The 13,436-nt window shown below is 45.6% G+C and overlaps 1 protein-coding gene across 16 annotated transcripts in view; it reads left to right on the forward strand.

Moving 5' to 3' along the window:
* The window catches only part of WWC1 (WW and C2 domain containing 1), a 175,539-nt gene that overhangs the window by 69,744 nt on the left and 92,359 nt on the right, over positions 1 to 13,436 (forward strand). For 12 of the 16 annotated variants that reach the window (XM_015141371.3, XM_015141372.3, XM_015141373.3 and 9 more), the window contains exon 2: positions 6,134 to 6,243. The exons of the other annotated variants lie outside the window; for them this stretch is intronic. In XM_015141371.3, the coding sequence (XP_014996857.1) occupies positions 6,134 to 6,243 (110 nt within the window). The remainder of the gene's footprint in view (positions 1 to 6,133; positions 6,244 to 13,436) is intronic. 16 annotated transcript variants of the gene reach the window in all.

A 13,436-nucleotide genomic window follows, 5' to 3' on the forward strand; every position in this document is an offset into this window, starting at 1 on the left:
GAGAGATGGTTATTTTTATCATCCCCAGATTTGTTAGACAATGAATAAAAGCGTCTGAACCAAACTGAATGAAAGGAAGGAGGACTTCAAACATTGCCTTTCTTCCTGTTCACTCTGGTGTCCCCGGAGCGAAAGGTGAAGGGACTGCTTAGAAATGGTGCTCTGCAGCAGCCCCAGGTGGAGAAGCGTTATCAGCAATTGTGCAACCTCAGCTATGGGAACTATGCGTGTGAAACAGCCCGGGGCGGGAAGAACCAGCCTGGCCATTGTGCCTGGGCTGGGGAGGAGCGGTTCGGCTCAGTTTGGACAGTTCTTGGCTTGGAGTCTGGAGAGCCCTTTGGAAAGTGATCCCGCCCAGCCAGCCCTCAGAGAGAGCAGGCCAGCATCCTGCTGGACGGTAATAAAGAGGTTACTGTGGGAAGCTGGGGCTTGCTCGGGAAACACTAGGAACATGAAAGATAGGGTATGCATTCTTCAGTCCCGACAGAATCACCACCCAGTATTAGACTTGGCAGAGGCTTTCCTCTCCTCCTCTGAGCCGCCTCCTTAGAAAAGGCACATTGTCAGAATACCAAATGCCCACCGTGGTCTCATGTCCCCACAGCCCGTAGGAAAGTGACTACCAGTTACCCACTGGTGGTTGCCCCTGAGAGGAGGGTAAGGGAGGCTTCCAGCCCCCCCAGGCGGCTCTCCCCGACAGGTGTGCCTGTGTGCTGTTTGTAGGGTGCTCCTGGCAGAACCTACCTGTCTCCACGGCGACACATCCGGCCGTTTTTTCCAGGAGGGCCTGTTGAGAAATATTCAGGAATGTTTGTGCTCCTTTAGAGATTTGTAATTAAGAAGAGGCAGAACCCGTTCTTGTCTGGCACCCTCCCCTCTTGCCCCTCCAGCATCTGGGTCATTTGATTTCACAATTGGGGTTTTCGGCAGCCCGAGATGTGGAGGCTGGAAGCAGGGACCGACTGAACCAGGCTGGATGGTGGTGAATTGCTTCACCCGAGGGTGGGGGCTGGAAGTTCCAGGCAGGCCCCCAAGTCCTGGCCACATCTGAAAGCAGACATTTCTTCCCAGGTTGCATCCTTAGCACTTGCCCAAGGTGAAACATTTCAGGCCAGAGGAGTACCCACAGTTCCCCGGGGAAGTGGGGGTGGCTGGTTTAAATGGACAATTCCTCTCCTCAACTGGCAGGAAGAGTGAGTGTGTGCACGTATATATGTGTGAGTGTGTCTGTTTAAATCTTTGTGCAGCCAAAAACACATCTCTTCATCCTGAATGACACATCTCTACACACTGAATAATTCATCTCCCTCTTGGCATTTGTTCCAGAGAGAATCTTGCTGTCCAGATTTCTTGTAAGTTGCATAGCCTTCCATGGGAGCTTCCTTGTTTCCCATGGAAGAGCTCTGGGAGTCAGGATATCAGTCAGTCAGCCCTTTGGCATTTCCCCCGTGATTGCATCAAAGGAGAATGAGAATATCAAACCCAAAATGTTTCCCTTTCCTTTGTCCTCTCCTAGCTTTGGGTCTTCTTGCCTCCCTCTGCTTTATTGCTCTTGGGCACAGTGTCTAGGCTCACTGCAGGTGGAGTCAGCATTGTGCCCTGGTAGGGTATCCACATGTCTGTCACATTACTGATGCTTGGAGCTAACAAATGTATTTAGCTCTGACTTCTCAATGTGTAAGGCTGGAACAATCAGTGGAGTTAATGGTTTTCCAGATAGTGACACATTTTCAGTGTTTCAGTGCCATCCTCCTAACCCCATCTCCATCCTCCCCCCCGGCAAGCTCAGTAAATCATTTGTATTAATGACTTTGAAGCACTTTTTTTTCCTTTTTTTTTTTTTTGAGATAGAATATCGCTCTGGAGTGCACTGGCATGATATCAGCTCACTGCAGCCTCTGCCTCCCGGGTTCAAGTGATTCTCCTGGCTCAGCCTCCTGAGTAGCTGGGATTACAAGTGCCTGCCACCATGCCCGGCTAATTTTTGTATTTTTAGTAGAGACGGAGTTTGACCATGTTTGCCAGGCTGGTCTTGAACTCCTGACCTCAGGTGATCCACCTGCCTCAGCCTCCCAAATGCTGGGATTATAGGAGTGAGCCACTGCATCCAGCTGACTTTGAAACACTTAATTGCCTTTTTATTAAGCTGCCATGGATTTCCCAGGTCTTTTGAATATCCTTGCACCAACACATAGATAACTGAAGGTCCCAAATATGCTAAAGCCCCCATGCCTTTTGCCTGCTTCAGGTGTCCCTCTGGTCTCGTTTCACCGTCTGTACCTCTAGCAGAGCTTGCTCTGTGTTCCAGATTGTTCTGAGACTCACTTCGTCTTGTTAATTTTTATTAGCAGAGCTCGAGTTTTGGAATCTGGCAGTGGAACTTCAGGTTATACCTCTGGTGTTTACTAACTGTATGATGTCAAGCATGTTTTCTTATTTGCAAAACAGTAAGAGGACTTGCTGCCTGGAAAGGGAATGTCACATACACAGCTTGCTTTCTAGGCCTAGAGTTAGCCATTAGTCAACATTTTAGTTATGATTAATATATGAAAACAGCAAATACATTAGTTAAAAAAAAAAAAGCAAGGAAGAAAAGAAAGAAAATTACACTGAAATCCCTGTATTCAGATAGCATTTTAATGTGTCTCTTTCCAGTTTCTTTACTAACACACATACATACACTCTTCAGGCAAAATGTCATACTGTAACACTATCCTGTAGCTTTTATCTTTCAACAGTGTTGTTTTTCTCAGAGTATATTGAGAGCATCTTTCATGTTAGCAAAATAAAGAACACTTCATCTTTTTTTTTTTTGAGACGGAATTTTGTTCTTGTTACCCAGGCTGGAGTGCAGTGGCACGATCTCGGCTCACCGCAACCTCCGCCTCGCAGGTTCAAGCAATTCTCCTGCCTCAGCCTCCCAAGTAGCTGGGATTACAGGCATGAGCCACCACACCTGGCCAGAACACTTCATTTTTTGATTGTTCCTACGTAGTAATTACTTTATTCACCGATGCACAAATATTTATTGAGCACCAATTGTGCCAGACACAGTATTCTGTAGTTTAGATGCACCACTGATTAAAATCACTTAATCTCCAAGGAGGAATTTTGAAAAGTGATGATCCATATGCAGAAACAGGGGAGCTGTTGGGAAGGGGATGTATCTTCATGGTTTTCTGGGTTGCAAACTGTCTATATAAGATTCATACCTCTGCTGGTAGGTGGGACTTCTCTGGGCACAGTGCAGGTAGAGGAATGAGCCAGAAAGAATGATCTGGCTGGTGGCCTGACCATGCCTGTTTCCCCACAGATGGACCTGTCATCAGCCATGGAGTCACTCCCCATGGAAGGCATACCTGTGTGTGGAGCTTTCCCTCAGAGCCCCTTTCAAGGCTTTGTTAGATGAGGTGATGTTAGATGAGGCTTTGCTCTTGGTCGCTGGTCTTCATTCTCCATAAGGAAGAGGGAACAAACCACTTAAAGAACTTTGAGCAAGACACTGAGGGAAGTGGCCTTTTGTTTCTGACATCTGGCAGGGCGTGGGGGGCGGTGGTGGGTGGCCTGGAGATGGCTTTGGGGAAACTTCATCCAGGTCATCTAGAGCAGGTGCTCCTGAACCAAGTGCATCCTGAGCCGAGGAAAGTCCCCATCACCTGTGTCGAGCCCATTTTCCCTCCTTCTACTCCAAAACGGTGGCTTGTGTTTTCCCATGGGGCTTAGGAGATGCATTGAAGGTGTCAACTTTCAAGAGAATCTGGTAGCTCCCTGCAGGAGCCCTAGAGACCAGCCATCTTGCTTGAAATCCCAGCTTTGTCTTTGACATTGAGAATGTTATTTAGTCTTTCTTTGCCTCAGTTTCTCCTTCTGGTAATGGAGGTAAGGATAACTAATGATTTTTGAGTGCCCATTCACACTGACACCTGCACTAAAAGTACTCACAAACAGGCCTTATTTAACCCACCCAACAACCGGAGAGTTAGTACTGTCCTCATTATACAGATAAGAATACTGAGGCTCAGAGAAGTAAAGTAAGTTGCCTAATTCACACAGTCAGTAAGTGATGCCTACTAAACCCTTATTTGTTTTATTGCTGTTGGTGGTGGTGGTGGTGGTGGTGGTTGTGTTTTAGAGGCAGGGTCTTGCTCTGTTGCCCAGCTTGTAGTGCAGTGGTGCCATCACCGCTAACTGCAGCCTCCAACTCCTGGGCTCAAGCGATTCTTCCACCTCAGCCTCCCGAGTAGCCGGGACTACAGGTGCGCACCACCATACCCGGCTAATTTAACACATAGTGTGTTGCACATCACATACCTCTGGCCTCATCCTCATGGAACCAGCAGCCTTCCACAGTGCAGCAGTAAATTACTATCAGAAGCTTCTGGGTATTCATTCATTCAACCAAAAGATATTTTTCATAGCCTGCCAGACCCTGGGTGTGTAGTGGTACATGAACACACCAGGTCCTGTCCAGCTAGGGCTCTTTCAGCATTCCTTTCTTCATGTATTTTTCTTTAAGTTGGATTTGGAGTGGGTTTTAGAGGGCAGGAGAGTGTAAGCCTCATCTTTTTTTGGTTTTTCCTATGTATTCATTACATTATTCATCCATTGTGCTTTTTTTTTTATCTTTTTTTTTTGACACAGAGTTTTGCACTGTCACCCAGGCTGGAGTGCAATAGTGCGATCTTGGCTCACTGCATCCTCCACTCCCCAGGTTCTTCTGCCTCAGCTTCCTGAGTAGCTGGGATTACAGGCACCAGCCACCACGCCCAGCTGATTTTTGCATTTTTACTAGAGACGGAGTTTCACCACATTGACCAGGCTGGTCTCAAACTCTTGACCTCAAGTGATCCACCCACCTCAGCCTCCCAAAGTGCTGGGATTGTAGGCATGAATCACTGTGCTGGGCCCCATTGCACAAATATTTATTGAGCACCAATTGTGCTGGACACAGGATTCTGTAGCTTGGTTGTACCATTGATTAAAATCATTTAATTAATCCACAGGAAGGAATTTAAAAGGTGATGATCCATATGCAGCAGCAGGGGAGCTGTTGGGAGGGGACATATCTAGCAAGTCTCTTCCTTGGAAGGAAGCCCTTGATGAGAAATACCTAGACCCCAGCCCAGTCATCTCCCGTCCTGTCCCATTGTACTTCACTTTGCCAATCTAAAGAAAGAATGTGAAGCAGAGCCTTCTGGGCTTCCAGAATTGGGATCGGGTAGGAAGCAGACAGGAGAAGGAGGTTGTAGAATATGTATTTTAGGCAGAGGCAGCAATGGGAAGAAACCAAAGTGACTGTCTGGAGGGGCCACCCAGGCTGAATCTCATATACCCAGATTCCCAGCTTCCCATACTCTGGTTTAAATACTTGACAAATCGTTTGTGATAGTTTTCCAGCACTGACAAGCCTTTGTTAGTTTAGTTGAGTGATTTGTTTATTTGATTTAGCCACTGAGACTTGGTGATTACTACCATTTCACTCCCCACAAGATGGGGACATAGAGAGCGGTTATTGCTAAAAGATCAGTTTGGCCTGGATTGTCTAGGGAAGCGCCGTTGTGGGTGCAAGCATTTGGGAATCAGCTCAAGAGGAAAATAAATATTGCTCATTGGCCAAACTCACAGGGATGGAACATCTGCTATTCTTGATGTTGCGGCAAGCCAGCCTTCCAAAGGGCAAGTGAGCATGACAGGCGTGAGACAGAGCCAGGATAAGGATTGGAGGTGGGGTGGCTGAGTGAGTTGCAGGTGGAAGAGCCAAGGGGGGCTGGAGTCCAAGTCAAGAAACAAGACTTGACCTTAGACCCTTTTCCTGCAAACCCTCAATCAGAGATGCAGAAACAAAGGCTCAAAGAAGGAAGGTGACTTGCTCCAGTCACTTCCAAAGGAGTGGCAAAGTTGGGACCAGAACACAGATTCCCTGCCTCCCCTACAGGGTGATCTTATCCTGCCGCTGCAGCTATGTGTTCACCTTCCCGGGAACAAAGGGGACAACAGAGCTGGTGCTGCTGCAGTGCAAAACTTCTGGATCTGTTGAGCCAGCCCAGAAAAGCAAGAGGCCCAGAGAAGCAGCAAGTTGTAGGCGTTTGGGGATTGTAGGCTGATGGAGTCTGTTTCTCCTCTCCCTTGCCAGGTACACCAAACCGCTCACCTTTGCCGACTGCATTAGTGATGAGTTGCCGCTAGGATGGGAAGAGGCATATGACCCACAGGTTGGAGATTACTTCATAGACCACAACACCAGTAAGTTCCTGACGGTCCTCCCTTCCCTGTGCCCTCTTCGTCCCTCTACCTCCAAGCCCACCCTCCCTCCAAGTCTGGAAGAACCACTTGCAGACTCTTGGAGCCAGATTGTATTTTGTTTTATATAGATGTAGATAGAAACGTCGATGTAGATATAGATAGATAATGTATGCTCGTGTAAAAATAACAGTTTAGAAGGGTTTTTAATAGAATCTAAAACTCCTCTCACAATCCATCTCCCCAATTTTATGGGAGCAGCCATTGCGAACAGTTTCTTGTGTATCATTCCAGAAATTTTCTAATCATGTGTTTGTGTATGTGTATGTGTACATATGCACATATATATTTACATATATAAATTTATGGGCATACCTTTTTTTCCCCCTAAAAGAAAGATGTGTCATTGTCATTGCCAGACCATCTTAGAGCAGCCAGAGCCCTAGCAGGCCCCCCACAGCACGTATGCATATATGTCCATAGTGGATTGGCAAGAGAGAGAGTGTGTGTGTGTGTATGTGTGTGCGTTTGTCTGGCCTGTCATACCAGTCAGCCCATGCTCACTTCATATCTGTGATCCGAGTATCCTGATCCATTACAAAGATTCCTAGTACCTCTGTCTCAGACTGTGATGGAGGGATGACTGGAGAAAAGAAGCAGGTTGTCTGACAGGTGGAGAAACCCAGGGAGCAGTCCTCCAGCAGGGGAGACTTTATGTGTGTTTGGGCCTCATCCATTGAGCACCCTGTTGGCCAGGACTGTTCTCTGAAATTTGCTGTCCCACTTGTCCATGTGTACAGAAGAAAGGGATTTTTCTGCCTCGCTCTCAGCCTTCTGAACTGTAGCATCCCCTTAATCCTCTCAGGCAAGAAGAAAATGGAATGAAATGGGATGTGCCTGGCAAAGTCTGAAGGCTGAGGCTAGGGCATCAAATCCTAATAGCCTCTGTTTACTGAGCACACCGTCTGTGCCATGCCCTGTGCTGAGCACTTGATAGGCATTATCTCTTTTAATCTTCCCAATTCCTGGTGGGACGGTGAGATGATCATCCCCATGTCATAAATGGGATTTAGAATTAATTGACTATGTAAGACTCACAGCTAAAATGTGGCAGGGCTGGGATTTGAACTGGTCCTGGAGAATGAAGTTGTACTTCTCCATCTACTTCCTCTTCTGGGTTTCAGTAGCACCCTGGCCACACCTTTCTTGTGCCCTTCATCACCCTGTATTATAATCATTTGCCTGTTGTTGTAGGTCTCCTAGAGCAGAGACTGTCTAATTCATCTCTCTAGTCCCAGGCCTTTGCCTGGTAAGACACGTAGTAGGTGTGAACTTAACCTGTGCTAAATAGAAAAGGGCATACGTGCATGAATGCATGAATAAATGGGTGAATGAGTGGACTGTTGTTGGCACCAAAGTGTAGAAGAGCTTCTGAGAGACAGCTAATGGCATTAATTGCATTGTTGGGGGTAGCAAAGGTTTTTATTAGCACTCGTGATTGCGTCCTGGATAATGAGAAGTAAATATGCCTAATTGAGTGTGTATGGGGAATGAGGTTAATGCTTGGAGGGCTGCATGGGATGCTGGGTTAAACACTGATGTGCAGGAGCCCTAATCAGTCTTTTCCTGTTTCTAATTGCTGAGTGCGTCCCCCTCATTAAAATCTCATGGCGGGAGTGGAATTTCAAGGTGCTTCTGGGAGCTATTGGAGAAATGGAAGAAAGTAGTAGCAGGCTGTGGCAGAGTTTATTCTTGAGGGAATGAAGGCAGAAATGGGGTATATGGGGGTGATTAAATGGGGCCATAGCAGGAAGAATTCTATCTGGTAGTTTCATAAGCTGTCAGGCTACTGGTTTCCTCTTGGTTTGAGGTGGTCTGGTTGGATGTGGGGGACCACCTCAGTAGATGGAGCCATTGATACCAATATAGTAGGAATATGAGCACCAAGGCCCAGGCATTCAGAGCCATGCGCTTGGACCAGTTCTGTGTGTGCATTGTTCATGGACTGAAATTCTCTTAAGAGTTATAGACATGATATCGGGCACGGTTACATGTGTCTGTAGTCCCAGGTACTTGGGAGGCTGAGGCAGGAGGATCATTTGAACCCAGGAGTTCAAGGCTAGTCTGGGCAACATAGCAAGGCCTTGTCTCATTAAAAAAAAAAAAAAAAAATGGCCAGGCGCAGTGGCTCACGCCTATAATCCCAGCATTTTGGGAGGCCAAGGTGGGTGGATCACAAGGTCAGGAGATCGAGACCATTCTGGCAAACACGGTGAAACCCTGTCTCTATTAAAAATACAAAAAATTGGCCAGGCGCGGTGGCTCACGCCTATAATCCCAGCACTTTGGGAGGCCGAGGCGGGCGGATCACGAGGTCAGGAGATCGAGACCATCCTGGCAAACACGGTGAAACCCCGTCTCTACTAAAAATACAAAAAAAAAAACTAGCCGGGCGTGGTGGCGGGCGCCTGTAGTCCCAGCTTCTCGGGAAGCTGAGGCAGGAGAATGGCGTGAACCCGGGAGGCAGCGGAGCTTGCAGTGAGCGAAGATCACACCACTGCACTCCAGCCTGGGCAACAGGGCAAGACTCCGTCTCAAAAAAAAAAATACAAAAAATTAGCCAGGTGTGTTGGTGAGCACCTGTAGTCCCAGCTGCTCAGGAGGCTGAGGCAGAATGGCGTGAACCTGGGAGGTGGAGCTTGCAGTGAGCCGAGATCCCGCCACTGCACTCCAGCTTGGGCAACAGCAAGACTTCAAAAAAAAAAAAAAGGTATAGGCACAATATAATCAAACAACAGTTTGCTCATACATTCACCATCGAACATTCGTTGATTTAGCAAATGTTTATTGGCCAACTGTTCTGGGAGCTTGTGATACATGAGAGTACAAAATGGCAAAGATCCTTGCTCTTACAGAAATTTCATTTTGGCAGGAGAGACAAAAAATAAATAAGTAGCTGACGTAGTATGTTAGATAAAAAATAAATAAGTAGCTTACGTAGTATGTTCAGTACACAGAAAAGGAGCAAAGTGGGGGAGCTGAGGTGTGTTTGGGGGTGGTAAAGAAAGGGCAGTGGTAATGATGACCAAGAGTACCATTAAATATGGTCTTCAGGGAAGAAGATCTTGTTGAGAAAATGAGATTTGAGCTAAGACGTGAATGAGGTGAGAGAGCATTTCAAATAGAAAGCATAGATAGAACAAGGACTCCAGAGTGTGATCACATATATAGCTTGGTCAAGGGATAGCAAAGAGGCAAGTGTACATGTAGCATAATGAGTGAGGAGAGGGGAGAAGGACATCAGGACAGAGTGCGGCAGAGTAGAGGTCAGTTAGTGGTCTGCCCCAGAGGCCTAGCTCTTGCTCTGTGTGAGATGGGAGTGAGCCATTGGAGAGTTTTAAACAGATGAGTAGCATGATCTGACTTATGCCTTAAAAGGGCCAATCTGACTGCCATGCTGAGAATACACCTTACTAGGGCAAGGGCGGAGGCACTTGTGAGCGACAGATGCCACAGTCCAGGCACCCTAGACCAGGGCTGTAGCAGTGGTCAGGATGAAGATTGGTCAGGTGCTGGATGCATTTTCTAGGTAAAGACAGCAGGATTTCCCGATAGATTGCATGCAAAGTGTTGAGAGAAAAAGGAAAGAATAACTTCTGGAGCTGAGCAACTAGAAGGATGGAGTTGCTGTCAACCAAGTGGAGAGAACTGCAGGGGGAGTAGACTTAGCACGGAAGAGCAGGAGTTCATTTGAATACGCTGAGACTTAGATGCCTGTTACCTATCTGAGAGGACATGTGGCTTGACAGTTTGATATACGAATCTGGACTTTAGGAGAGAGAGATCTGGGCTGAAGATAAGTATTTGAGAGTTGCTGGCATATAGCTAGTATGTAAAGACATTAAGTTGGTTGGGAATGAAGCAGAGGAGAGGACCAAGGAATAAGCCATGGGTCTCCAGACAACAGAGGGTGGTAAGAAGAGGAAAAGCAGCACTGATTCTGAGAAAGAGTGATCAGAAAGGAGGGAGAGAAACCGAGTGTATTGGAAGCCATGTGAAGGAAACTATCAAGCAGAGAATTGCCAACAGTGTCGAATGCTTCTGACAGGGCAAATACAAAGAGGACCAAGGATAGACCAATAGATGTAGCAACCTGGGTGACCCTGACTTTGGAGGGCAGCTTTGGACAAGGACTAGAGGCAAATGCCTGACTAGAGTGAATCTAAAATAAAACAGAGGGGAGGAATTGGAAGCAGCAATGCAGACAACTCTTTCTTTTTTTCCTTTTCTTTTCCTTTTTTTTTTTTTTTTTTTTTAGATGGAGTCTCATTCTGTTGCCCAGGCTGGAGTACAGTGGCGGATCTCGGCTCACTGCAACCTCCACCTTCCGGGCTCAAGCGATTCTCCTGCCTCAGCCTCCCAAGTAGCTGGAATTACAGGCGCCCGCCTCCACGCCCAGCTAATTTTTGTAATTTTAGTAGAGATGGGGTTTCACCACACTGGCCAGGCTGATCTCAAACTCCTAACCTCAGGTGATCCACCCACCTTGGCCTCCCAAAGTGCTGGGAATACAGACGTGAGCCACCATGCCCAGCCTACAGACAACGGTTTCTAAAACATAAGCCATTTTTATTATTTCATGTCAGTATTCAGTATCCCCACTGATTATCGACACATACCATGATTAGATGGTTTTAATTAGTGATCAAATTGTATGTCTGTTTTCTCTTCATACTATATCATAGATATCTAAGGGATACTATATAATCTTCATATTCGTCTCTTTATTTTTTAGACAGAGTCTTGCTCTGTCCCCAGGCTGTAGTGCAGTGGTGTGATCTTGGCTCACTGCAACCTCCGCCTCCCAGGTTCAAACAAATCTCCTGCCTCAGCCTCCTGAGTAGCTGGAATTACAGGCATGTGCCACCATGCCTAGCTAATTTTTGTATTTTTAGTAGCGATTGGGTTTCACCATGTTGGCCAGGCTGGTCTCAAACTCCTGACCACAGGTGATCGTCCTGCCTGGGCCTCCCAAAGTGCTGGGATTACAGGCGTGAGCCACTGTGCCTGGCCCATATTTGTCATTTTTAATACATCAAAAGGATGTGTCAATACATTTTAACACATAAGGGAGGAAGTCCTAGCCAGAGCAGGAGAAAGAAATAGAAGATATCCAAATAGGAAAAGAAGAAGTCAGAATCTCTCTCTTCACTGATGATATGATTCTATACCTAGAAAACCCTGAAGATTCTGCCAAAAGACTTCTAGAACTGATAAGTGATTTCAGTAAAGTTTCAGGATACGAAATAAATATAAAAAATCAATAACATTTTTATACACCAATAATGTTCAAACTGAGAACCAAATCAAGAATGCAATCCCATTTACAGTAGCCACACACACAAAAAATACCTAGGAATACATCTAGCCAAGGAGGTGAAAGATCTTTACAAGGAGAACTGCTAAATACTGCTGAAAGAAATCACAGATGACACAAACAAATGGAAAAACATTCCATGCTCATGGATCGGAAGAATCAACGTTGTTTAAATGGCCATACTGCATAAATCAATCTGCAGATTCAATGCTATTCATATCAAACTACCAACATCATTTTTCACAGAATTGGAAAAAACTATTCTAAATTCATTTTGAGCCAGAAAAGAGTCCAAATGGCCAAAGCAAATCTAAGCAGAAAGAACAAAGCCAGAGGCATCATATTATCCAACTTCAAACTATACTATAAGGCTGCAGTATCCAAAACAGCATGATACTAGTACAAAAGCAGACACATAGACCGATGGAACAGAATAGAGAATTTAGAAATAAAGCCGCACACCTACAGCTATTTGATCTTCAACTAAGTCGACAAAAATATGCAGTGAGGAAAAGACTTCCTGTTCAATAAATGGTGTTGGGATAGCTGGCTAGCCATATGCAAAAGAATAAAACTGGACCCCTACCTTTTACCATATTCAAAAATTAACTCAAAATGGATTAAAGATTTAAATGTAAGACCTCAAACTATAAGAAGCCTAGAAGAAAACCTAGGAAATACCATTCTGTACATTAGCCTTGGGAAAGATTTTTTTTTTTTTTTTTTTTTTTTTGAGACGGAGTCTTGCTCTGTCGCCCAAGCTGGAGTGCAGTGGCGCGATCCTGGCTCACTGCAAGCTCCGCCTCCTGGGTTCACGCCATTCTCCTGCCCCAGCCTCCCGAGTAGCTGGGACTACAGGCGCCCGCCACTGCGCCCGGCTCATTTTTTTTGTATTTTTAGTAGAGACGGGGTTTCACCGTGGTCTCGATCTCCTGACCTTGTGATCCGCCCGCCTCGGCCTCCCAAAGTGCTGGGATTACAGGCGTGAGCCACCGCGCCCGGCCGGGAAAGATTTTATGAGTAAGTCCTCAAAAGCAATTGCAACAAAAACTAAAATTGACAAACGGGACCTAATTAAACTAAAGAGCTTCTGCATAGCAAAAGAAGCTATCAACAGAGTAAACAGACAGCCTATGGAATGGGAGAAAATATTTGTAAACTATGCATCCAGTAAAGGTCTAATATCCAGAATCTATAAGGAACTTTAAAAAATCAACAAGCAAAAAACAACCCCATTAAAAAGTGAGCAAAAGAATGAACAGACCCTTCTCAAAAGAAGACATAAAAGAGGCTAACAAACATATGCAAAAATGCTCCACATCTGTGATCATCAGAGAAATGCAAATCAAAACCACAGTGAGATACCATCTCACACCAGTCAGAATGGCTATTATTAAAAAGTCAAAAAACAACAGATGCTGGTGAGGATGTGGAGAAAAGAGAACACTTATATGCTGTCAGTGGGAATGTAAATTAGTTCAACCACAGTGGAAAGCAGTTTGGAGATATCTCAAAGAACTTAGAACTACCATTCAACCCAGCAGTCCTATTACTAGCTATATATCCAAAAGGAAAGAAATCATTCTACCAAAAGATACATGCACTCATATGTTCATTACAGTACTATTCCTAATATCAAAAACATGGCACCAACCTCAGTGCCCATCAGTGGTGGATTGAATAAAGAAAATGTGGTACATATACACCATGGAATACTATACAGCCATTAAAAAGCAAAAATCATGTCCTTTGCTGCCACATGGATACAGCTGGAGGCCATTATCCTAAGCAAATTAACACAAGAACAGACAATCAAATA

This window comes from Macaca mulatta, chromosome 6 (assembly GCF_049350105.2).
Source record: "Macaca mulatta isolate MMU2019108-1 chromosome 6, T2T-MMU8v2.0, whole genome shotgun sequence".
NCBI lineage: Eukaryota > Metazoa > Chordata > Mammalia > Primates > Cercopithecidae > Macaca > Macaca mulatta.